General features: G+C 39.7%; 1 protein-coding gene across 2 annotated transcripts in view; it reads right to left on the minus strand.

Annotated features, from left to right (window-relative positions):
• The window catches only part of mmd.L (monocyte to macrophage differentiation-associated L homeolog), an 85,059-nt gene that overhangs the window by 31,323 nt on the left and 28,921 nt on the right, over nucleotides 1–24,815 (minus strand). The window contains exon 1 of one of the 2 annotated variants that reach the window (XM_018235127.2): nucleotides 3,940–4,142. The exons of the other annotated variant lie outside the window; for it this stretch is intronic. Coding sequence (XP_018090616.1) covers nucleotides 3,940–4,085 — 146 coding nt within the window. The 5' untranslated portion in view covers nucleotides 4,086–4,142. Of the gene's footprint in view, nucleotides 1–3,939; nucleotides 4,143–24,815 lie in introns of those variants that run through there. 2 annotated transcript variants of the gene reach the window in all.

Below are 24,815 nucleotides of genomic sequence, written 5' to 3' on the forward strand. Positions count from 1 at the left end.
GTCCTGTCCCACCATTTGCACACTGAAACTGATGCCATCAATAGCCATTGATAGGTGAAAAGATAATTTTTTTTTCCAAAAGTAGTAAAACATACAAAAAAGTATCCAAATTCGAGAATCTAAATGTGCAGCAGTTATATAAGAAAATTAGACAGGTCATTGTCTTGCTGATTCAAGTGTTTCATCCTCAAAGGAGAAGTAAACCCCAAAATAAAATTTTTCTTAATGAAAGCGATTATATAGCTAAAATATATAAATTGTTTTATGTCTGTAAGTGCAAAAAGTATTTTTCTAGCCTTTGTACCAGAACAGAACTGTGAGTCAGTTCAACAACCAAGACTCAAATTCCCACAATGCCCAGTATGCTGCTTCAAAATATGTTTGTTAATCAGCTGGCTGCAGCTACAGTACATTGTCTTAATAATGAGAACAAGCATTGCAGACACAGCCAAGTATAGATAAGGTACTGCTTTCGATTAATTTTAATGATTGTATTTTGTAAACTTGCTTAGCGTTAGACTTTAATCAGCTAAAGTTTAATGTTTGGGGTTTTAAACTCTATTACCTTTATCCCAAGCACTAGACTAAAACACTGGGAGAGCTCAGGGTGGACAGGGGGTCCAGTCTTTATAATGGACTGAATTATGTACTGCTGGGGCTATAGTTGGGTTATGACTAGCAGGAGCCCAAATAAATGCTGAAATACAGAAACATTTGAAAACCACTACATCACACCCTGACAGTATTAAGCCAAATATGGAAAGGCAAGAGAAAAGCCAAGTAAATTTATTGGCTCCAGGAAACCCAAAGTAAAATATTGTATCCCCCTGATTGGTCTCACAGAGTGCCCTCTAGTCTATAGCCCTTTTTGTAAATAATAATTTCATTAATTTATATTATCTTAATGATCCCTCCTAGAGAGATTTTCCTTTTCAATAGCAACAAGTTGTAAAAGGCATCGCAAGTTTAGGACTGGATTATTATCTTGTTGAAAACTTGTAATTAAAGGACAACTGAAGCCCTCCATTAACATGATATGCAATTTACTTGTGCCATATACAGGTGTGAGACCTGTTATCCAGAAAGCATGGGACCTGGAGTTTTCCAGATAAGGGATCTTTCTGTAATTTGGATCTCCATACCCTAAGTCTACTTAAAAAATCAATTAAATATTAATTAATTTTAATTTAATTTTATTAAAATGGAGTCTATTGGAGATGGCCTTCCTGTAATTCAGAGTTTTCTGGTAACTGATCCTATACTTGTACACAATGTACACCCATGCAAGTACAACAGCCCCCTTTGTCATACCCCCCAAACACAGAACTCTCTCTCTCTCTCACCAATGGGAACAGAACATTTAAAGGAACAGTAACATCAAAAAATTTGTGTTTTAAAGCACAGTAATAAAATATAATGCAGTTATGCCCTGCATTGGTAAAACTACTGTGTTTGCTTCAGAAACACTACTATTTTTGTTATATAAATAAGCTGCTGTGTAGCAATGGGGACAGCCATTGAAAGGAGAAAAGGCTCAGGTTGCAGAGCAGAAAAGCTCAGTAGAACATAATGGTGTTATCTACTGTGTCGTATAGCATTTTTCAGTTTCCACCATTGCTACACAGCAGCTTGTTTATATAAACTATAGTAGTGTTTCTGAAGCAAACAAATCAGATTTACCAGTGCAGGGCAGCAGTACATTATATTTTCATTACTTTACAACACTTTAATTTGTTGGTGTTACTGTTCTTTTAAGTGACCTGAGTGGGCTACTCTCCCTGCTTTGCAATGCACAATTATTTGTATGTTTACAATGTATTCAAATAGCATCTCTGACACCTGTATTTTGTGTCTGTGAGGGATTGAACAGCAGTCACGAGGCACAAGTCATCTCTCTACAATGAAAGCAAACCCTGCATATTAATTTCCCTTCAGTAGCCCTGCCTTTAAGAGGAAATGTATTTAAAGTAATAATTTTTCTTCAGTTCTCCTTAAAAAAATTAGTAGAAACAGAGAAAATAAGCAGCGTTGAGGGGACAACAACAAATATGAAAATTCCCCCTATGTTCCAGCAATCTGGCCTGATGTGACTTCATTTTTGGGTTATAGTGACATAATTATGTCCCACTATGCACAGCAGGGAGGCAGGTCAGAAAGTTGACATTTGGATTGGGGCCAGTTTGGATAGTGATGATTTTGCTCTGGTAAAAGGGTCTGGGTTGGTCGCAGGTCTATCAGACTTGACCCATGCAAGACCCTAAGCTGTGGCTACATAAGCAGTATGCCAGTACATCAAAAGTGAACCTCGTTCTTTTACCATTTCCTTCTAATTGGTGCTGTATATATAAACCATTCATGAATTTACACCACAACCACAAGTACAGACACCCTTTCAAAACAAGTAACGGCCCTTATTGTGACATTCACAAAATGAGCAAATGTGCAGACATTAAAAACCAAACATTTTTGAATAGGCAGCCCAATAAAAGGAATTCTAAGATACGTTCCAATCCATATATCAATAATGATGAATGGATTCCAAATTTTTTGTTTATGTAATTTCAATTGAAAGGGTTTTTTGTTTAGCTGCAGGTTCTCTCTTGAAAATATGTAGCAGTAAGAACCTTACGCACTTCTTCACAAAGCTGTGACCAGCTACATTGTTTCCAAAGTCTATGCAGAGAACAGAAAGGGACATACAGATGCTGCTTTCAATAGCAATTACATTCACAAATAACTTTAAAAAAAAACACTGCAAATTTGTAGAAAATGTATATCGGAAATCATTTACGTTGACTTTTATAAATGAGACAAACTCATTTATTCTGCAATATGCCTTTTAATAAGGAGAAAAGCAAGGTATCCCCAAAGGCAAGAGCAACAGTTCTCAGACACCATATAGGGAAGGATAACAAGACTGTGATAACTCCGCAGGGAGGCACGGAGGTTGCTAAAGGACAGAGTGAAGCTATGAGAAAAGCGAGGTTGGAGGAAGCAGGGACATACTGAGCCTACAAGTCACCATGCAGATGAAGATAAGCAGGGCTCAAGTTTTGACCAGAGCTTCTAGGGGAATGCAAAGTTGCAAGCAGTGCAGGGCTGCAAGATCCCATGCATGCAGAGTGAGGTGGCACAGTGGATGAAGAAAAGCAAGGCTGCCGAGATACCATCCAGGGAAAGTGTGCAGCCATACATTTATAAAAACAACACAGTGGTACCCATGCAGGATATGACGATGATGTTGATAACACCAAATACTAAATCAATGAGAAGTCAGACAGGAAAAGCAGAAGGCTCTGAGACATCCATACCAGTTCAGATGGCTTTGCACTACTGAGGCCCCCCATATGCAAAGATGAACCTGGACACCCTAATGCATGGGAGGTGCAAAGACCCATGGGAAAGAGTCACAGAGTCTCCAAAGAACAGAGGCAAAAAGGACAGAGACCACAAGGAAGGTGAGGGTCAGAGACCACAAGGAAGGTGAGGGTCAGAGACCCCAGGAAAGGGGGAGACCACAGTATAAAGGAAGAGACTCCAGGGAAGAGGGAGATAGGGGCTCAGTAAAAGGAAGAGATGCAGAGACCACATGAAAGGGGGAAGAACAGAGTCCCCAACAAAAGGAAGGTACAGACACCCAGGCCCCCAGCAACAGGGGGAGAACAAAGAGCAGAGCCACAGCGAGTGTGGGGCACTGACCCCCAGAAAGGGGAGGAACACAGACCCCACCCAGGGCAAGGGAGCCAATGAGACCCCAAGCCAAGGGAAGTGTTCCCCGAACTGTCCAGACATGACAGGGAGGAGAGGAAATGAGACAATTATGGGGTAAGAGCCTAAAATGTTCTGTTGCACTGAATGAATGGAGCCTTAGCAGGGCAGAGGGCAGCGGCAGACAAAGGCTGGCAGGAGTTCAGTGAGATGCACCCGCCCAACACTCACCGCTTGAGATCCTTTGCCCCCATGAATGCGCTGAGGGGGGTCAGTCTGTGTGAGCAGCTCCCGGCATGCAGCGCGGCGGTGAGACAGAGGGGACAGGACCCTTCATCTGGCACCACTGAGCGCTCGACTCTTTCCGAACCGTCCATGTCCCGCCTACCGGCCCCGTCACCAGCCGAAAATCCCTCCCAGTCCTCGGCCCACCGCCAACATCACAAACCCCGCCCTCGTCCCATAGCAGGCGAGAGGGGTGCACAGCCCGCCCACTAGAGAGTGACGAAAGAGAGCAGCCAATGAGTTAACAGAGACTTGGGCCCGCCTTCGTGCTACTTATTAATCCAGCGAGCTGTCTGGGTGGGCTTCCTATGTGTGATTAATGGCTTGTCTGACAGTGTCTTGGGAAATCTGCAGCTCCCAGGGCGGCAGCCTTTTCATTTAGAGCGTTTTGTATCGTGATTTTGCTGTTATTTATTAAACAATACAATCGTGTGTGTGTGTGTGACAAGCAGAGAGCTGAGGTGTCTGGCAGCGATTTGATCGCACTGTATCGGCTCTGTCGAGCTGCATTTTTATTTTACCTCTCAGCAGTCAATGCATAGAGTCTTGTGCTGCTGGGAGTTGTAGTTAAACTTTCATAAATTGGGATTGGTACTGGCCCTATGCTGTACCATTGGCAGCTGTGTTTGTCTGTTTCTTCTTCTCTGCACTCTTGGTTCTGACTCCTGAAACAATGCAAACAGAGGCCAGCTGATTTACATACATAAAGGAGAACAAATAGTGCTTGCAATTGCAATTACAATTTCAAATATAAAAAATTAACGGATTAACCCCCTCAAAACACTGTAATTATTGCATATTGGAAAGTTGCTTCGAAATCCATTCTCTTTCTTCATGCACAAAAAAGGGGGGTGGGCGTATTTACTGGAAGAACAGCGGAGACTTCTGAGTCGGAAACTTACTGTGAGCAAGAAACTTCATATTGTGAAATGAAGATCTTTCTATGCAGAACTACAGTCAGGATTGATATCTACCATCACACCCGCCTTATGCCACAGGAACAACTTGTTCTTGATCATTTCTTGTTGGGAACACCACCTTATAAATAATGTCACAAACCTGCTGTGTTTGACCTGGGCAAGGTGATCAAAACATCACCAGCAAAGTTATTTAGTTTTCTATATTCTAGGCATGCCTGCTGCAGAAACAAACATTTGCAAAGCCCAAATTTGCTGCATTAATTGCACATTTTGAATACACCAGGACACACAATCATGAGTGCAGCTCAGTAGCGTAACTAGAGGGGGGCAGGCCCTGATGCGGGACGTGGAGCCTGACCCCTCCCAACCCCACTCCGTACACGATTTTCAACCCGGAATCAGTGGTGCATGAGCTGCCGGGGGGCCCTGAGGGGGTGCAGGCCCTGGCCCAATCGCACCCTCTGCTACCCCAGTAGTTCCACCACTGGTGCAGCTACAGTTTGAAATGGACTTATAAGTAGGGCCCAGTGGGAAGAGGCTATGAGCTGATTCAGATCTCCTTACTGGTGTTCACTGAGGCTCTGGTGGGGCTCGTCCAGGGCTATCTACAGTGGTACCTATGCAATACCTGTCCCACTTGGGAAAACCTGATGGGCATAACAGCAACACCACACCTATGTCATAGGACTTAAGGGGACCCCATACCACAATTAAAAGCATAAAATAGCCAACACATCATCACAAATGCAGGGTATGAGTGATAATGGGGACAAGCTGTTTATAAAGCCTGAATAATAAAAGACTCCTGGTTGTAATAAGTTCACGCGGGTATCTATCTAAGTACTATATATCTGACATCCCCTATCTGAAAAATTGGTATCCTGGAAGTCCCAAATTACGGAAAGGCCATCTTCCAATTTTTTTTTACAATTACTTTGTTCTCAGTTGTAATAAAACAGTACCTTGTACTTGATAGTAACTAAACTGCATGAATCCATATTGGTGTCAAAACAATCCCATTGGGTTTATTTTAAATGTTTTTAGCAGACTTAAGGTATTGAGAGCAAAATTACAGATAGATCCCTTATCCGAAGAAAACCCAGGTTCCAAGCATTCTGTATAATAGAGCCCATACCTATATACTGTATATAAAAATTTAAAATGGCCACTGGGTCGGACTGGGTGCCCAAGGCCCACCAGGACTAATGTTCAGGGCCCCTCGACGACCCCACGCCCCCCTAATATGATGAAGGCGGCGATCGGTGCTCCTAAATCAATAGGTGCTGCGCACATGCACAGATGGCGCTGCGCCTGAAAACCCTTTCCCCCCCAAATCTGATCAGGAGAGGGGACTAGCCCGTCGGGGGGCCCATTAAGGGTCGGGGCCCACCGGGTTTTTTCCCCGGTATCCCGCCGGGCCAGTCCGCCGCCCACTGCACCTGAAAATAAAACAGGGATGAACAGGGAATGGACTGAAAAAAAGATATTGAATCTTGAGCAGATTCGAGCCACATTACCGTATGTTTTATTGATCACTGGAGGAGTAGTGTCATCATTTTTGTATGTTCAATTGTCCAAGGTATTTTTGGCTCGCTGAGTGAAATTGGGCCTTTTAATCAATACTGGACGCTATGTGAATTGGGACATTCTTGTGTACTAGAGAAACAGAGTCTCACTGGAGACTTCCATTTGATCTACACACAGTGTCAGTTTTATTTCCTGCCCCATTAGCTGTACAGGAAGGAAAGACATAAAAGGGAACTTGCAGCTTGGCTCCCTGGGATGTCTACACAGAAATAATAATGATGGAATACATGTTAAATAGACTGCAAGCTCTGCTCTTCTGAGCAACTTTGCAATATACATCAATTAAAAAATATGCTTTTTTTCATGATTTTTTAACGGTTTGCAACAGTTCCCTAAGTCTAGCCCCCTGGTCTCCTTCTGATCTGTCTGACTACTTTGCTGAGCTGGCTGACTACTGTTACTTTGTATCAACAGCCATCTGTCCTTAGCCTGCATCCTCCAAACCCAACAATTCCCCGTACATGTGATTTTAATAAGGAACGGAACATCACTGTGCAATTCATTGTGGGTTATGTAGTTCCTGAATGCTGTCTGTAAACTGTGGAGAAGTTGTTACAATTTGTAACATCAGTGTTTTAGTCCCTCCTTCCCTGCCAGGATTTCAAATAATGCAGAAAGAGCTGTTAAACAGCTGGATTTCAGCATATAAAATGGCATTTATTCATACTTTTTGAAGAAAAGGGTAACTGTGGGTATATTAGGGGTTTCTGTGTTATGTGGGCCTCTTTAAGCCGTAGTTCCCCTTTAATGAAGCATTCTTAATCTGATTTGTCTTTTCCATTCCTGTATCACTGTAAATGTAACATAGTTAGTTAGGTTCAACCTTTTAAGTCTATATATAACCTGCCTAACTGATAGGAAGGCAAAAAAACCCATTTGAAGCCTCTCCAATTTGCCTCCGAGGGGAAAAAATTCTTTCCTGACTCCAAAATGGCAATCTGCCCAGTCCCTGGATCAACTTGTACTATGAGCTATCTTCTATTACCTTGTATTCCCTCCCTTAATGCACATACATGCGGTCATCCACAAATACAAAGAAAAAAAATATTGTTTATGGCTAGGGTTGGCACCTTTTCTAAAAAATGGTAACAGCTGGTGGGCGGTCCATGATGTAAAAGGGGGCGGGCCACATCCTGACTGGCAAAGGGGGCGGAGCCACATGCGCAATGGCCTGAAGCCTGAAAAAAAAATAAGTTCTGAGCGAATTGGGGGCAGGCCAAGGGCTTTTTTTAAGTGTATTTCAAACTAACGGCAACTACATTGCCGGAAAATTTGTTATACCCGCCCCTGCCTTGGCAGCCAGGTGGCAACCCTGTTTATGGCAAATATAGCAGAAAAGATGCCACTCTCTCTTTTTTCATTCTTCCCACCTGTAAGCTGCCATCAGAGCATCCGGCAGTTTTAGATGTTTAATTAACACAAAACCTGTGCTTCTGTATCGATACACGCTCATGCTTTACTGGCTCACTGGCAGGCATACACCGTATAGGACTCATAAGAAATGTTCAACTTCGCCACCCAATAAGATCTATCGCTGTATGGCCTATTTACGTCTATAATAGATACCATAGAGTCAAGCAGAGTAGCAGAACATAGTCCTCTGGTACCAGTTCATAGTGTAAGCGAAAGAGAACCTAAAGCCATAGTGTAAGTGGCAGAGGGACGGAGTATAACTCAAGCAGTTGGTTGCACAAGAACACTTTGGTGGGCACTTCTGTAGGGAGGAACATAAAGTAATTATCGGTGCCATTCAGATTTTTAATAACCCTCTTGACTTTTTGAGGTTTGCTAACATATAAGGATGAATGCATCACAGAGCATGCCAGTATTAAAGCCCATGTTCCCTACACTGCTCTACCTTTTTCTTTTGTAAGGGACTGCAGAATTCCGGGAAATTATATGTTTCCCTCCTTCTCTTTTCAGTTTTATTGAACCAGAAAATGTGTCTGCAGGTGCAGTTGTCAGAAGCAGCTCTAACCAATGTTTCTTGTGACTTTTTCATATATTGTTACAGTTTAAATCCGCTTCCTGTCCATACACTTAGCAATTAACTTAGATCATTTGCTGAACATCATTACAGAGACATAAGTGTCTGCAGTAACATGATACTATATTTATATAAAAATGCAAGTCTTCATGTCTCATTCTCAGGGATGATATACTAAGGCATTAGGGCTCTTAAAGGTGAGCTTTTCACCTCAATTGGAGCTTGGACTTGGTCTGCACCTCCTGTGGGGGAAACAATTTTACTAAAGCAAAGGAACATGCTCAATAGGGGATAAAGCTGCTGCTGTTTAGAAAGGTACCGACCAATATGTGTCCCCCTTACTGAGCTGCTTCTGAGAATCATGAGACTGTAAAATGGGAAACATTTAACTGAAAAAAACATTTGAAAATAAAAAACAAAAAGCAAATGGAAAATGTAATTCATTCTGGTGTACTATGAGAAAACAAACAGTAATAATGTTTGGAAGGTGAACTGCTGTTTTAACAGATTCCCGTAGTATCCAAATTAAGCCTTAATACAGCTTGGCTTTTAGGCTCAGTCTACTCATCTACAGCTTTTGGCTATCTTGGTGAGCCAATCTCACAGTTTGGGAAACCCTAATGTAGCATATCTTTTATAAGCAAAGCTGATAACAAATATATATATTTTAAAGGACACATTTACAATTCCTGTATTCCCAATTTGAATGATTAAGAGCTACTGGTAAATGTAATTCTAGGTTTTATTAATTGCTTGCATCAGAATACAACACAGACAGAAATGTATCATGGACACAAGCTTGCTGTTTGACAGGTTTTTTTTTCCATCAAAGCAGACACAGTAGGTAGATTTCCCTGCAGACTAATTATTTAATCAGAGCCTTAGGGGAACCTAATGGATATTATGTATTGTTTACTGACTTTGGCTTTTTTTCCCTAAATGTCTCCTCATGCAAAAGAAGATAAGTTAATGAAGAACTGCATTATAAACATGCCCAAATTATGCAAAGGCTTAATAATAAATAATAATAAATGCTTTAGAATGCAGGACAGATTTCCTTCTATTTGTGTCTGGAAGTTACCCACCCACATAAATTGTAAGCTCTTTGGGGCAGGGATCTCCTTCCTTTTGTCTCTTTGATATTTGCTCTTATTCTTTGATGTAGTAGTTTGTATTTAATATTAGTGTTCTGCTGTGCAGTGCTGCATGCATAAGTGGTGCTATATAAATAAAAACATAGTCCCACAAGTACCGGTCTTGTGCAAATAAAAATATGTTTTTTTTAATTTAATTTGCAAACCCAACATTTCACTCACTGACTGTGACCTTTCTCAAGGGAATATAGCCTGAATAAAATACAGGACTAAATAAAAAAATACATATATTTATCACAAATAATATTTTTAGCGTTTTTAAGATAATTATTTGTGTGTTTTTTCACCCAAATAGTCATTGATATTGCATTCCAAATTGCTGGAATCAGTCAATTCAATCAGATAAAATATCTATCAGCAACTCAAAAGGGGTCATTTATTGCTTCAACTTTAGTTTAAGAAAATGGGGGTCAGTCCACACCACTGTGACTCAATTAACTTGCTTTTTATTAAATTCATATCCTCCAAACTGAATTTTTCTGTGATCTGTACATCAGAAAATTATAATAATGTATCTCCTGCTATAAATATCAATATATTTGAAGTCACTCTGTTGCCCATGTTACAGAAAGTGTAGTGTCCCATATATATATATATATATATATATATATATATATATATATATATATATATATATATATATATATATATATATATATATATATATATATATATATATATATATACACACACACATATATGATGAGCTGTGGCTCAGGGTTGCTGCCTTTTAAAGGAGAACTAAACCATAATAATGAATGTGGCTAAAAATGCCATATTTTATATACTGAACTTATTGTGCCAGACTAAAGTTTCAGCTTGTCAATAGCAGAAATGATCCAGAACTTCAAACTTGTCACAGCGGGTCTCCATCTCAGTGGGCTCTGAGCAGCTGTTGAGAAGCTAAGCTTAGGGGTAGTTACAACTTATCCAGCAGAAAATGAGGTTGGTCTGTAATATAAGCTGATGCTACAGGGCTGATTATTAAATTCTGATGCTAGTTGCACTGGTTCTTTGCTGCCATGTAGTAATTATCTGTAGGAGAAGGTAGGGCCAGCAATGGTGTAACTAGAAATGACTGGGCCCCACAGGCCCCCAAAATGTCTAGCGGTTGACCTGTTTTACCAATATTTATTGAAATTATAAAGCAATCAGATCTTTGCTTTTGTTTTATAACTGTTGCAACTGACTGCTAGTCTGTGCAGGTGAAATCTGTCAGGGACTCACATCATGAGTATGTTGGTGGTGAGTGTACAAACTAATGTTAATGGAGCCATAAACAGGCTATCCCAGTGATCTGCCTAGTTGATATTTGGCTATAATAAGGCAGGTTGAAAAATTCTGTTGGGTGAGAACAGCACTGGCACTTGGGTAGTCATGAAGTCTGTTGATTGACCAAAAAAAGAATGATAATGAAGAGTGTTTAACCAAAAAGCAAAGGAGGACGTTTTTGGTATCCATCATATCCTCTGCCAAGAGGGCGATAACATGGAGACTGCACAATGCATGGCTGACAGCTGTATCCTAAATTTAATATGCCTCTTAATATAAAGTTGATCCAGAGACTGTTAGTGTCAGGGAGGAATTTTTCCTCCAAATTGGAGACAGCCATTAGGCATCACATTGTGTGGCTGCGTTCTTGATATCATTGTTACATGCATTTGCCTCAATCCTCATATAGTCTAGAGGTCTCCGCACACATTCCAGTTTCCTTGGGATTGTAAAGAAGATTTGTTAATCTGAGGGAATGCCACACAGTTAGAGGTGGAAAATTGCCATATTTGCTCTGTAGGACTTGAAGGCGCTGTACCTGCATGGGCAGAAGGCAACAGAGAAGGATAGCAGGGGAGAATAGTAAATGAGTTTACAGGACGACAGACCTTAAAAATAGAGATATATTATAAAGATATGATGGGCACAAAGGTAAACAGCACTACAGTATATAAGTGTATTGTGTGTTTATATACAATAATAATACGGAAAGCCATGATGCATAACCACATCTTCTTTATTCAGAAACTAGCCTAAGCAAATAAGAAGAGAACTGTGCTGAAAAAGGCATAAAAAAATCCCACAGTGCTTGCTCATTTACTGTGCAGTTCCCAGGACCAGAGACAGTAGCATACTGTATTCATTCACAGGACAAAGGACATTGTGTCTACTCACTGACCATTCAACTAAAACTGATGTCACAGCAGTCTAATAAATGGCTCCCTTTCTCTGTGTATCTACAGTGTTGCAGAGGCTCATTGTAAACATAGGTTACCTTACATGCAGTATTCACTTACCATACACTACCATATGTTTACTTTATAGACTCCACCTAACATTCAGTACTCACCAAGCTCTGTTTAATAAATAGTATGATTATACTCAGAATAGGGGATATAAACACAGTTGACAGTTGACAAACTGTGACATTGTACAGAAGCAGATACACTCTGAGTTAAAAGCCATTAGGGAGGTTACCGAGGAGTTCCATGACCATATAAAAGCATGAGGCTGAAGGCCTATACAGGTCATGGATCTCCAAGGTGACTTCTAATATCCTCATATTTTGCAACAGGGGATACCTTATTTATTATAATACACAAATTTCAGTGAGTCATGTGACAGAAATGACATCACTAAACTCAGATTATAACCAATGACATCACTAAGCACCGTTTATAATGATATCATTTACAGGATATTCATGGCTCTTGTGTATTATATAGTGAATAAAGTACCCCCTCTTGTAAAATATAAGGATATTATAAGTTACAGAGGAGTTTCATGACTGTATGAAAACAAGAGGCCGAAGGTCATGGAACTCCGAGGTAACTTCTAATAGCCTCATATTTTGCAACTGGGGGTACTTTATTTATTATAATACACAAGTTTCGGTGAGTCATGTGACAGAAATGACATCAGAACTCACTGTTTATAACTGATGACATCAGAACTCACCATTTATAACTGATGACATCAGAACTCTCCGTTTATAAGAATATAATTTACAGGATGTTCATAGCTTTTGAGTATTATATGGTTATATGCATCTTGTCAGTAAGTGTACTGATGTAAGTGTACAGATATTGACAGTAAGTGTACTGAAAATCAGTAAATCAGTGTGTGTTCGTGTTGAGTAAGTGTATAATGAAAGATGGGCAAATTGATTGGCTTAGATTATAAGCTTGGGTGAAGAGGTGGCTTTTAAGTGAGCATTTGAAGGCCTGGTAGGATTGGGAATCTCCAATGGGACATATTATTGGTGCATAGAAAATGAGTAGTCCTGGATGCAGGAGTTTGAAGATGTAATAACTGAGAAAGAGTGAAATTGTTATGTGCAGAGTGAAGGTTATGTACTGAAGCGGTGGATTTGCTAATTCATGAACGGTGGTGCAACACTATGGAGTGCAAGTTAGTACAAGAATGTTGAAGTAAATTCCATCTATGACTGGTAGGCAGTACAAAGACTTGCAGAGAATAGCAGTTTAAACAGAGAAATTCCTATTGACTTACTGGTGATCCTATGTCTACTTTATATACAATTTTCATTTACTATACAGTTATCACCAACATACCCGTTCCACCTTCTATACAGTAACTATAAACCTCATATACAATATTCACTCACCATGTACTATACACCTTGCATACAGTATCCACTCACCATACCCTACACCATACCTTATGTACAGTAGTTACTACCATATACTATCCACCTGAAATACAGTATTCACCACCATACACGATCTACCTTAAATATATGTGCCCAATAATATACATGACTACCTCTGGAGGGCCACATAAAGATCATCACAAATATGCATTGCCCCTTGTTCTATATCTGTCCGATTGACAGATCTGATTGGTCGGCGTACTTTACAGGTTGACTTATGTATGGCTACCTATACTGATATAAATAGTACCTATTTTAATGCAATATGTGTGGACTGGCCCATCAGTTGAAATGATTGGGGTTGAGTTAAAATTGCATCTGGTGCATATGATGGAGGACAGACTACAGCCTTCAGAATTCCTACTTATTTCCTCTGGCAAAAGCCTGAATGAAACCAGGGAAAAGAATACGACCATAGCTGATGTTATGGCCATTTCCAGTCCAAACCACATCCGCCTGTCGATGCACATCCAGGCCAGATTTCACAAAGAACTCAAGTCTGCCCACAATTATCTTTAGCTCTTTTTAACAAGAAACCAATCATGGGCATGACTTAGTGGATGAGGAAATGTTTATCTGGTGGGGTGGCTAGAAGAAAATAATAAATAATGGACAATTTTAAAGGAACAATAACACCAAAAAAGGAATGTTTTTTAAAGTAATGAAAATATAATGTACTGTTGCCCTGCACTGGTTAAACTGATGTTTGCTTCAGAAACATTACTATAGATTATATAAACAAGCTGCTGTGTAGCCATGGGGGCAGCCATTCAGGCACAGGATACACAGTAAATAACAGATAAGTACTAGTATAGTTTATATAAACAAGCTGTTGTGTAGCAATGGTGGAAGTTGAATAAGACTATATGGCACAGGTTGAATAGTGAATAACAAATAACACCATTATATTCTACAGAGTTTATCTGTAACCTTGTAATCTGAGTATTTTCTCCTTTGAATGGCTGCCCCCCGTTGCTACATAGCAGCTAATTTATACAAAGTGTTTCTGAAGCAAACACAGCAGTTTTACCAGTGCAGGTCAACACTGCATTATATTTTTATTACGGTTATAATTGTTTAATGTTTAAATAGTTTTCTAGTAGAATTAAGGTATGAAGATCCAAATTACAGAAAGATCCGGAAAACCCCAGGTCCCGAGCATTCTGGATAACAGGTCCCATACCTGTACTTTAAAACATTTTCATTTTTTGATGTACTATTCCCTTAAGCTGAGCAGCAATAGAAACAACCCCTTGCATTTGACAACAATGCATAGTTAATTATTTGAAGTAAGCACAATATGATTTAAAGTACACTGTTCTTTTAAATATAAAAAGTCCACTTAGATGCAATATTCCCTGAGCAAACTTGGTGCTATCCTCTGGAATTTGTGTGGCTTCTGTATTTCTAGCTGACAGTTTGTTCTAGAAAATACACAGTCTGTCTTCCAATTGGTTTGTTGGCTCAGCACCTGACGCAGAGTATACAATGTTAAAAACATCCTGAAGTAATGGAAATTGTGGTTTTCTTTTGTAAACTATATATAGCATTGTTTTTGCATCACCGTCTAAGAAAAACACTCATTTAGAGGAAGTGTATAGCAGCGTTGTTTCCTTCTGGGAGTAAATGTTGTTTAAGCAGGTTTCATTCTAACAATTACTCTATGTACTCTATGTACTATAACAGAACCCTCGCTGTACTCTAGAGATATTCAATGCCATTGTAATATTCCCTAATAAATGTTCTTGCAGAATGGATGCTAAGCTGCATGAAACAGTGGCAGTGAATCAAAGGTGTCCAAAAAAAAAAAAAGTCTTCTTTTAAAGTGAAATAACCATCACAATCTTTGAATAAATAGTAAATGGAGACTGCGTAAGTATAACAGGCAAGTAGAAAGAGCCTTCATTGGGAGCCTATGGATAGCCAGACACAAGTGATTGCAGACATGAACACTATACCAGATACTTTTCTTACATTTACAGAACTGTATTTAAACATTTTCTCAGAACTTTTCAACTTTTCAAGAAGGCGTTTCTGATAATAGTGAATACAAAGTCAAATACAATGAGCAACTACCGTAATGACCAACTTAATCCTGTGCTGCACATGTATGCTTGACTCCCAACAGGCCAGTACAAACGCAAGAACATTGGAAAACACAGCACACCAGGAAAAAATTTTATGGGGCAGATTTATTTGAAATTTGAATTCAAATTTTCAAATAGTTTTTTGGGCTCAAAATTCACATATTTAAATTTGAATCCCCCAATATGTAAATTGGAATGTAAGATGTATCACCCCTCGACCACGGAAACAGTTCTAATTAGAATATTTGCCACCTAAAACCTGCCCAGTTCATTTACAAGTCAATGACAGAAGTCCATTGAACCATTTGAATACATGTTAATTGCCTTCCTGACATTCGAGTTTCTTTTTTTCAGAGGAAAACTCAATTCGTACATTTGAATTTGATTAGAATTTTTGGGTTGGGATTAATCGATCGAATATTAGACATTTAAATTTTTTCTTAAATAACCTCCCAGTCGAATTGTGTAATTGAGTTTATTCACATATATTCGAAATTCAACCATTGATAAATGGGCCTCAATATGTATAAAAAATCACCTTTAATTGTCCAGGGACCTCTGCTTACATGACCTCCACAGTTTTTAGATGGCGTATTTTCCGATTCAATAAATAAATCTTGACAAATTTGAGGGTTTTTTTTAAAAAAAAAAAACTCGAAAAAAATTCCAGTTTTCGCCAAAAAAAATCAACTTGAACCTTAATAAATAACCGCCTAAAATCCATATGGCACAACAGCGTATTATGTCATGGAACATATGCTTGACGCATTTTGTGGCATCTCGCCACCTCATCACTTCTGAAAATAGTGCTCTCCAAGAATTGTGTTTCCCTGGCACTTATACCAGACCTGCTGCTGAAAATCACACAAGATAATGAGGAAACATTAAGTTATGGGACAATCGTAGCACATGTAGTTATCCCATGGATATACAAATGGTTATAGATGTGCAGACGGCAGATCAGGAACTGAAGAAGAGAAAGTCTAGTAGGCCAATATGGTTGTAGAATCATTTAATATACATTGCCCAAGCTGCAAATTGGTTGTTTTATTTCAGCCTTCAGACAGTCAAGAGCAGTTGTTGTCAACTGTCAAAGGCCCAATGTTTGGTCCGCCAGAAACAGCGATTATACTCTATTTAGCCACAAGATTAGCAATGCTTCTTGACATGTTTGCTTCCATGCTCCATGTTGCTCCCTTGTGGCTAAATACTAATCTTGAGGTTATTTTTCCACCTTATTGCATTAGAGGAGAAAACAATGCCTGTGTTTTCCGACTAATATAAATAGAATACAATATAAATGATTGACCCTAAATGTCTACATCTGCTCCATCTGTATGTGAGTATACATATGCATTCTTGTGCTGTGATAATCCAAGATTCTGTCCATTCTGATATTCTATTGGTTCACAACTTCACATAGGCCACATATACAGAACTCAGATGAGAACTCAGATCAAACAAAAACTCAGATAAAAAAATTTATGAAACTGAGAGCATATTCCCCAACTAACCACCATATGAGACATCAAACTGAAATGGGGAAGTCAACCAAAACTGAATTGGCAAGCGTACAGTATTTGAGGGTAGGGTAGTGCTCATAGAAAAGGAAAATATATATAACTTAAATAATAGTTTTCTAAGGCACATTAAAACCTCTGCTGAAACACTAAATCATGACTTTTCTCAAACAAATAAAATGCCTTTGGAATCCATATTTGAGCAATAAAATACCAATTCTGTAATAATTTTCTAATGGCACTTACTGTAAATGGAAGACGGGCCTAAGGTGTAGTGTCAACCCTTGATTTTGATTAGGTTGTAATTCACATCTCTTGAGAGAACAGAGATGCAGATAGAAACAACAAAGCCATATAAATGTAGCCACAGAGTCAGTGCATTAGCGCTCATCAAAGTGTAAGGTTAAAAAAGCTTTTATGAAAAACAGAGCATCCTGTGAGATGTATGGGTGCTCAGCAGCCACTCTTTTAGGAAGAAACTGAAAGTCAAAATCTAACCATCTGAAACTAGCTTTATTTCACAGCTAAGCCACGTCTACTTGAAAACATATTCAATGCAAATTATAGATATATTTGAAAGCTCATCTGTCTTTCCATTGCACCCTGTGCACATTCTTTCCATTATGTCAATTACATTTTTACTATGAAGGGGTCAATAGATAGTGTGTGCGACGTAAAAATCCCATTAAGTTCCGCCCACTGGTATCCTGTTGAAGAGAACCATTGACAGAACCGGTTACCATAATGCACCTGATGGGCTAATTTCTTTTAAGATGGGGTAGACCTTGATTGCACTCTATTTGCCAAGCTGTCCTGGGTTAATTTCATGGTAGGGGAGTCTCTAGTCAACCCTGTTCTAATTCTTTATTCTCAAACTAGAGATGCTACATACTCATGATGTCACACGTGAAAGGCATGGGTGGAACTACAGTAGGTAAGGCGAAAACAGAATTTTTTGGCAAAATGGTGGATCGTCTAGATTCCTCTAGAGCAGGGGTCTTCAACCTTTTTTACTCATAAGCAACATTCAGATGTAAAAAGAGTTGGCGAGCAACACAAGCAACACAAGCATGAAAAAAGATTCTGGGGGTGCCAAATAAGGGCTGTGAAGTGCTATTTGGTAGTTCCTATGTGGATAGTCATCTTACAGTAGGCTCTGTTGGGCAGTACATCTGGTTTTATGCAAATAAAACTTGCCTCCCAAATCAGTAACTTTAAAAATAAGCACCTGCTTTGAGGCCACTGAGAGCAAGATCCAATGGGTTTGTCAGACTTATGTTGTTCACGATTAGTGATGGATGAATTTGCGCTGTTTCGATTTGCCGAAAAATTGGCAAATTTCCCGCGAAATTCGTGAAACAGCGAAAAATTCACGTAGTGGCCGTTTTCGATGCCGGCGTCCGTTTTTTTCCGATTTTTTTTTTGACGCCAGCAAATTTTCTCGGGCGTTTCGCGAATTTTTTTCGCCGGCGGTGAATAGCGCAAATTCGCGCCTTCACTATTCACAATCCACTGGTTGGGGACCACTGCTTTAGAGCATGGAGAAAAAGCCTTTTCCCCATTTGTTGCTAAAAAAACAAAATGGTAAATCAGAAGGAAGATGCTGTTTTTTTCCTTTAGCAGCAGATATGAATCCACAGGTTGTGCCTTACTAAAGTCCTATTTTTTGAATTATGTTGCTCAACAAAAATCCAGCAGAAGAACCATATTGGTTGGGGAGAAAAGGAACCTTCTCCAATGCAATATATACAGTGTAAAGCCTTCTGAAATCAGAATGTATTTACATGCCTTATGCTACACACATAGTACTGCCTTTAAAACCAAAAACAAGAGGCTCTAACCTTCACTACTTTAAAGGCAAAGACATGCAAATGACTTCTTAATGTTCACGTGGCCAACTATGCAGCCAGAAATGCTGGTTAAATATCAAAGATACAGTCTCCTCCTTTGATCTCATTGGTGCAACATATTTAAACACTTCTGAAGTTGTACATTGAACGCAGCGAACCTATAGGTTAGGGAGAGAAGGGCTAAAAGGAGCCCAAGAGCCCTTATCAAATGCAAGTCATGCAGTGGTTTTAAATCCTATGTGAGTTGAATGAGTCATGTAAATACCTTTTGTTTTAAGAAGGCTCTCAGTGCATGTCCAGAATTTCAGATGGGCTCTTTGGCTCTTTTTAGCCCTTCTCCCCCTAACCTACTGTATATTGTTCTTCTGCTTCACTCCTTTCCAGGCCCACCCCTGTGAACTCTTAGGCTGCATATGTGCTATTAAATGAGCGGTTCAGGGTGAATAGTTGGCCACAAGGACTGGGCTATGTGCCCTGTAAAATATAAACACTGCTTTTCTGGGGCTTTAGTTGGCCTTTAATGTGTCCATTATGCCATTTACATTAATGTACTAATTTATTAGACATAAAAGTTTTAGAAATAGAATATACACATAACATGAACTTGTGTGTTGGGTACTGCTTTATTCACAAAGTGGTAGCTTAGGCAACTGCAAGGTGAGCCAACAACATGTTCACAGAGGGATAATTCTAGTTCTGTTGGACAAAGGAAAATAGATATCTAGCTATGGTGGCCCTTTAAATGCAGAGTGGGTATTATGCGAATAGATCATTTGGACTTTGGCAGACAATATGATCCTAATAACTATTACGTAATTCCCCTACTGAACACTCTGCTCTCTTCTCTGTGTTTAATTACATTTTTAAAAGCTAGATATGAGTTGTACATTTGATAACCATCAGTTTCCCATCATAAAAACCAGGACACTCTGATGCCCAGAATTAACCATCTCGCACACGGCAACCACAGTGCTGAAGAATATATTTTTCTAGTTTTTTTGTGTGTCATTTTCCTTTTGGTTTTACATTTATCAGACCTACTTCCGAGCTCTGCAGAGTGAATCATCACTAATGCGAATATAATGTAATTAACAGCTTATCACTTCTCTGGCAAGCTTAAAGCACAGGAGGTATGGTTTTAATTTAGACTCAAATGACTCAGGGTTCTTTCTAAACCTTCCCAAGCATCTGTTCTGCTTTTGTACATGGTGGCAAGCTGACAGTGGTAAGGTACTTTGTTCCAGTTTGGTGTGACCCTCTGAAAGGCGCTTGCAAGGAAACTGTTGGCCGTGTTTTTAAAACAGTGGTTCTGGGTGTCTAGTTGGCCACAGGGACATTAAGGAGTCTTTTGCATGTCTCTCCCCATAAAGCCTTTTACTGAACCTTCATTGGTTAACAAATTTCTTCCCCTGTTGTATTTCAATGACCAGTGGTGTAGCTTAAGGCTCTTGGGCCCCAAGATATAGCTTTGTCTCCGTCCCTTTAAAGGGGAATTAAAGTTTAAAATAGAAAATATGCTAGAAATGCTGTATCTTGCATACTAAACATAAACATGAACTTACTGCACCAGAAGATTAATTAAACAAAGGGAGGTTAAGTTTAGGGATCGTCATAAATTATCAAGAAAGCACAAGTCAAATAATGTCTGCCATAGTAGTTGATACAGCAAGACTGATTAATAATTAGAATATGCAGCCAGCACTGGCTCTGTGGATACATATTTCTACACAGTCGCCGGCTGCTCTACAGGGAAACAAACAAAGCTGCTCAAGAACTGGCTCCCCCCCTGTCTGAATTTTCCTATCCTCAGCAGTTAGAGCAAGTAAAATGAAGGGGTAATTTCACTGCATACAGTCAGGTTTATTATAAAAAACAGTAGACATTTTTTAATTAAGGTATATTAAGGTATTAAGGTAAGGTATTAAGGTATATTCATTTCATTAAAGAAAGTAAAAATGAGATTTTATTTTTTTGCCTTTACATCCCCTTTATATTCCCCTGGGGTTACCAGTGCACACCTAAAGGGGTGATTCACCTTTAGGGCTCTTACAGACGAGCGTTTTTACCTGCGCTCCCCTGCGTTCCGTTTTTCTGCGTTCAGCCGCAGGGGAGCGCAGGAATAGACGCATTACATTTTTTCCAATGGGGCTGTACTCACACAGGCAGGAAAAATGCAGCATGTTTCGTCTCAACCTGCGTTCGGCGCCTACATGTGCATGTGTGAGTACAGCCCCATTGGAAAAAATGTCACAGGTTAAACAGTGGATAACGGATAATATACCATTATGTTCTATGGCAGGGGTGCCCAAAAGGTAGATTGGGATCTATCTTTAGACCTTTAGCTGGTGATTAGTAGATCTCAAGACACTGTCCACAAACAGCTTCTCTAAATCACCCTCCTATTTCATGTTTTTCATTCAGATATTGCTTATTATCAAGGTTACATAAGAAATAGTTGTTTGTTAAATATAACAATATACATTGTCTCATAAATTAATATTTAAGTCATATTTTCCATGGAACAAAATACTAACAATGCTTTTATAGATGTAGATCATAATTGGACAACATCACTAAAAGTAGACCTCGCATGAGTATAGTATGGGCACTCCTGTTCTACAGAGCTAATCTGCTGTGTAACCTGAGCCTTTGAATAGCTGCCCCCATTGCTACACAGCAGTGTATATATTTATAGATATATATATCCTATATACTAACCGAAGGCCTATCTATGTCCCGAGTGGAGGGGAGGCAGATGCGCACGCAACTTCGGTTAGGATCTATGAGATGCGCGCGCAACTTCAGCCGAAAGACATAGATGCGGCCTTCGATTAGCAGATGTGCTGGAAGGTTAGGATCAGAACAGGTTAGGATCGGGGAGGCAGATGCGCTGGAAGGTTAGGATCTAGGGAGGCAGATGCGCTCACCGTCTCCTTCTGCCTCCCGCCGCCTCTTCTTTCCTGCTCACTCAGGCGGCGACCGCTGGAAGGTTAGGATCTAGGGAGGCAGATGCGCTCATCGTCACACTAGGGGAACCGGTTGCGTACCTGCACGAAAGTCTGTATAAGCGTCGGCCATCTTGCTACTCCTCTGCGACTTTGTCATCCGCCCACTGCCAAATCCGCCCACTAAAGTCTGTATAAGCGTCGGCCATCTTGCTACTCCTCTGCGAGTTTGTCATCCGCCCACTAAAGTCTGTATAAGCATCGGCCATCTTGCTACTCCTTTGCAAGTTTGTCTAATGGCGGCGCTAGCGTCACTCTAGGAGGGGAACCGGTTGCGTACCTGCACGAAAGTCTGTATAAGCGTCGGCCATCTTGCTACTCCTCTGCGACTTTGTCATCCGCCCACTAAAGTCTGTATAAGCGTCGGCCATCTTGCTACTCCTCTGCGAGTTTGTCATCCGCCCACTAAAGTCTGTATAAGCGTCGGCCATCTTGCTACTCCTTTGCAAGTTTGTCTAATGGCGGCGCTAGCGTCACTCTAGGAGGGGAACCGGTTGCGTACCTGCGTGGGTGGCCATTTTTAGCAAAACGGGCTATATTATCTCCAAAAATATTGATGTTGACATGATAAACAACCAAGTGATTGCATTACTTCCTGGACAAAGCTGTGTCTTTCTGAGTACTGACTGTATTGATTCTGAAGACGAAAGTGAGAAACTTAACTTCCCATTAGAATATTTAAACACTATCAACAATGCTGGATTACCACAACACAATCTTATACTCAAAGTAGGAACAATAGTCATGCTGTTAAGAAACCTTAAGGGTAGGGGCACACGGCGCGATTTCGCCGCGATTCTGCGCTAAGCGAGTTGTCGCTGCGTTTTTTAAGCCGAAATAGCTTTGCTAACTTTGGCGCTGGCGTCAATGCAAATCGCGGCAAAATCGCTGCGCTAATTCACACGCGGCGATTCGTTTTCTATTGTCGTCCGAAGTTGCCTCGCTGAGCGTTTCCGGGCGACAGTAGAAAAAGAATCGCCGCGTGTGAATTAGCGCAGCGATTTCGCCGCGATTTGCATTGACGCCAGCGCCAAAGTTAGCAAAGCTATTTCGGCTTAAAAAACGCAGCGACAACTCGCCCAGCGCAGAATCGCGGCGAAATCGCGCCGTGTGCCCCTACCCTAACACTAAGCAAGGTTTATGTAACGGTACACGGTTGGTTGTGAAGAGCATGAGACAAAATGTTATCAAGGCAGAAGTGCTTACAGGATCCCATAGCGGTGATACTGTTTTGATTCCCAGAATTGACCTTACCAGTTCTGACCAGGAATTACCTTTTAAACTTAAACGACGACAATTCCCCATTAAGGCTGCATTTGCCATGACAATCAACAAATCACAAGGACAAACATTGGATAAAGTCGGCATTTACCTATCTGAGCCTGTGTTTGGTCATGGTCAACTTTATGTTGCATTTTCAAGAGTGCAGCGTTCATCTGATGTTAAAGTCAAGATTTTAAGTACAGCTCACCAGGGAGAACTCATTCAAGGACAGGAGAACATTTTCACAAAAAATGTTGTTTATAAAGAAATTTTTCAGTAACACTTTACTACCAATAAACTCAAAATTTAAGAATTCTAATAGCAGATAGGTAATAACAAGCAATAGGCACAGATTCACTCTACATCCCCACAAATTAGCGTCGCCAGTTGCTGCCTGGGGATGCCGAGTGAATCAGCACCCATCGCATTTTGCTGCCTCACTGTTGTTACCATTCTTTCATTAACGATTCTTTAGAGAATCGGGGGTTTACTGGTATATATATATATATATATATATATAAACACTGCATTATATTTTCATTACTTTCAAACTATTTCATTTTTTGACTTTAAGTTAATATGTTAAAAAATGGCTAATTCTAAGCGTGACTTTTTAATCTGTCTTCACTATTTATTTTTTTATCGTTTATCAATTCTCAAAGTACATAAGAAGCTTTAGTGTGTGATGTTGAACACAAACCACAATATTTACTCACTGGAAATGTAAACTTCACACTGTGTACCAATACAGATTATCTGCACCGATAATGAATACAGGAACTGAGTGTAGAGCAATGTGGATTAGTCTTATGCAATGACGGAGAGATGGAACTTTTTACTGGGAGCAGAGTGCAAGGAAGGAGTAAAATATACCACTAGGTTTATGTTGACCCTGGTACTAATGCCACTGTGTATCACTGTGCTGTTAACACTTCAGTTACCAATTCCTCATTTTCATATTGAGGCACTGAATCTGAAGTGGTACCATAGGCTCTTCAATATACATTTAAAGGGTACTTCGGTTACTATTTTTAACTTAAGATTACATTTACTGTTGGTGGTTCAAGGTAGTATCACTTATGGGAGCAAGTGGTGTTTAACCCACAAAAGGCCCAAAGGGAACATGTTTTTTTTTTAGATAAAACCAAAAGCTATAGGTTATAATATAAGTACTTTCCCTTGAAAATATCCACTACACTGGCCAGTTATAAATCATTAAAAAAACCAATGCTCCTTCTAAAAAGGCAGGCTGCCAGGTGATGTAGGAAAGGAAAAATGCCATCTATCATATCCTCAGTTCATCAATATAGTTCATTAATACAAGAGGCCCATAAAATGTCTCCTGCAATATATAAATATATATATACATATATTAAAATATATATTGAGCTCAGCTGACATAGAAGAAATACATAGAAATCTAAAGCAGGCAGATGCAAATTAAATTGATAGAGAGAAAGCTGGCTAAACAAAATGGCACATAATGGAGTGCATTAATTGAGTTCAATGTTAGAATGGCCTATGGATTGACATGGATAACTCTGTTATTCTGTTATCCAGAATGATCAGGACCTGGGGTTCTCTACTATCAAACCATTTAAACATTAAATAAACCCCATAGGATTGTTTGCCTCCAATAAGGATTATATTTATATAATTTTTAAAAATGTTAGTAACTTGATTAAAATGGAGTCTGTGGCAGTTGGCCTTCCTGTAGTTCGGATATTTCTGGATAACGGATTTCCAGATAACGGATCCCATACCTATACTCCAATAAAATACTTG

Source organism: Xenopus laevis, chromosome 9_10L (genome assembly GCF_017654675.1).
Source record: "Xenopus laevis strain J_2021 chromosome 9_10L, Xenopus_laevis_v10.1, whole genome shotgun sequence".
Lineage (NCBI taxonomy): Eukaryota > Metazoa > Chordata > Amphibia > Anura > Pipidae > Xenopus > Xenopus laevis.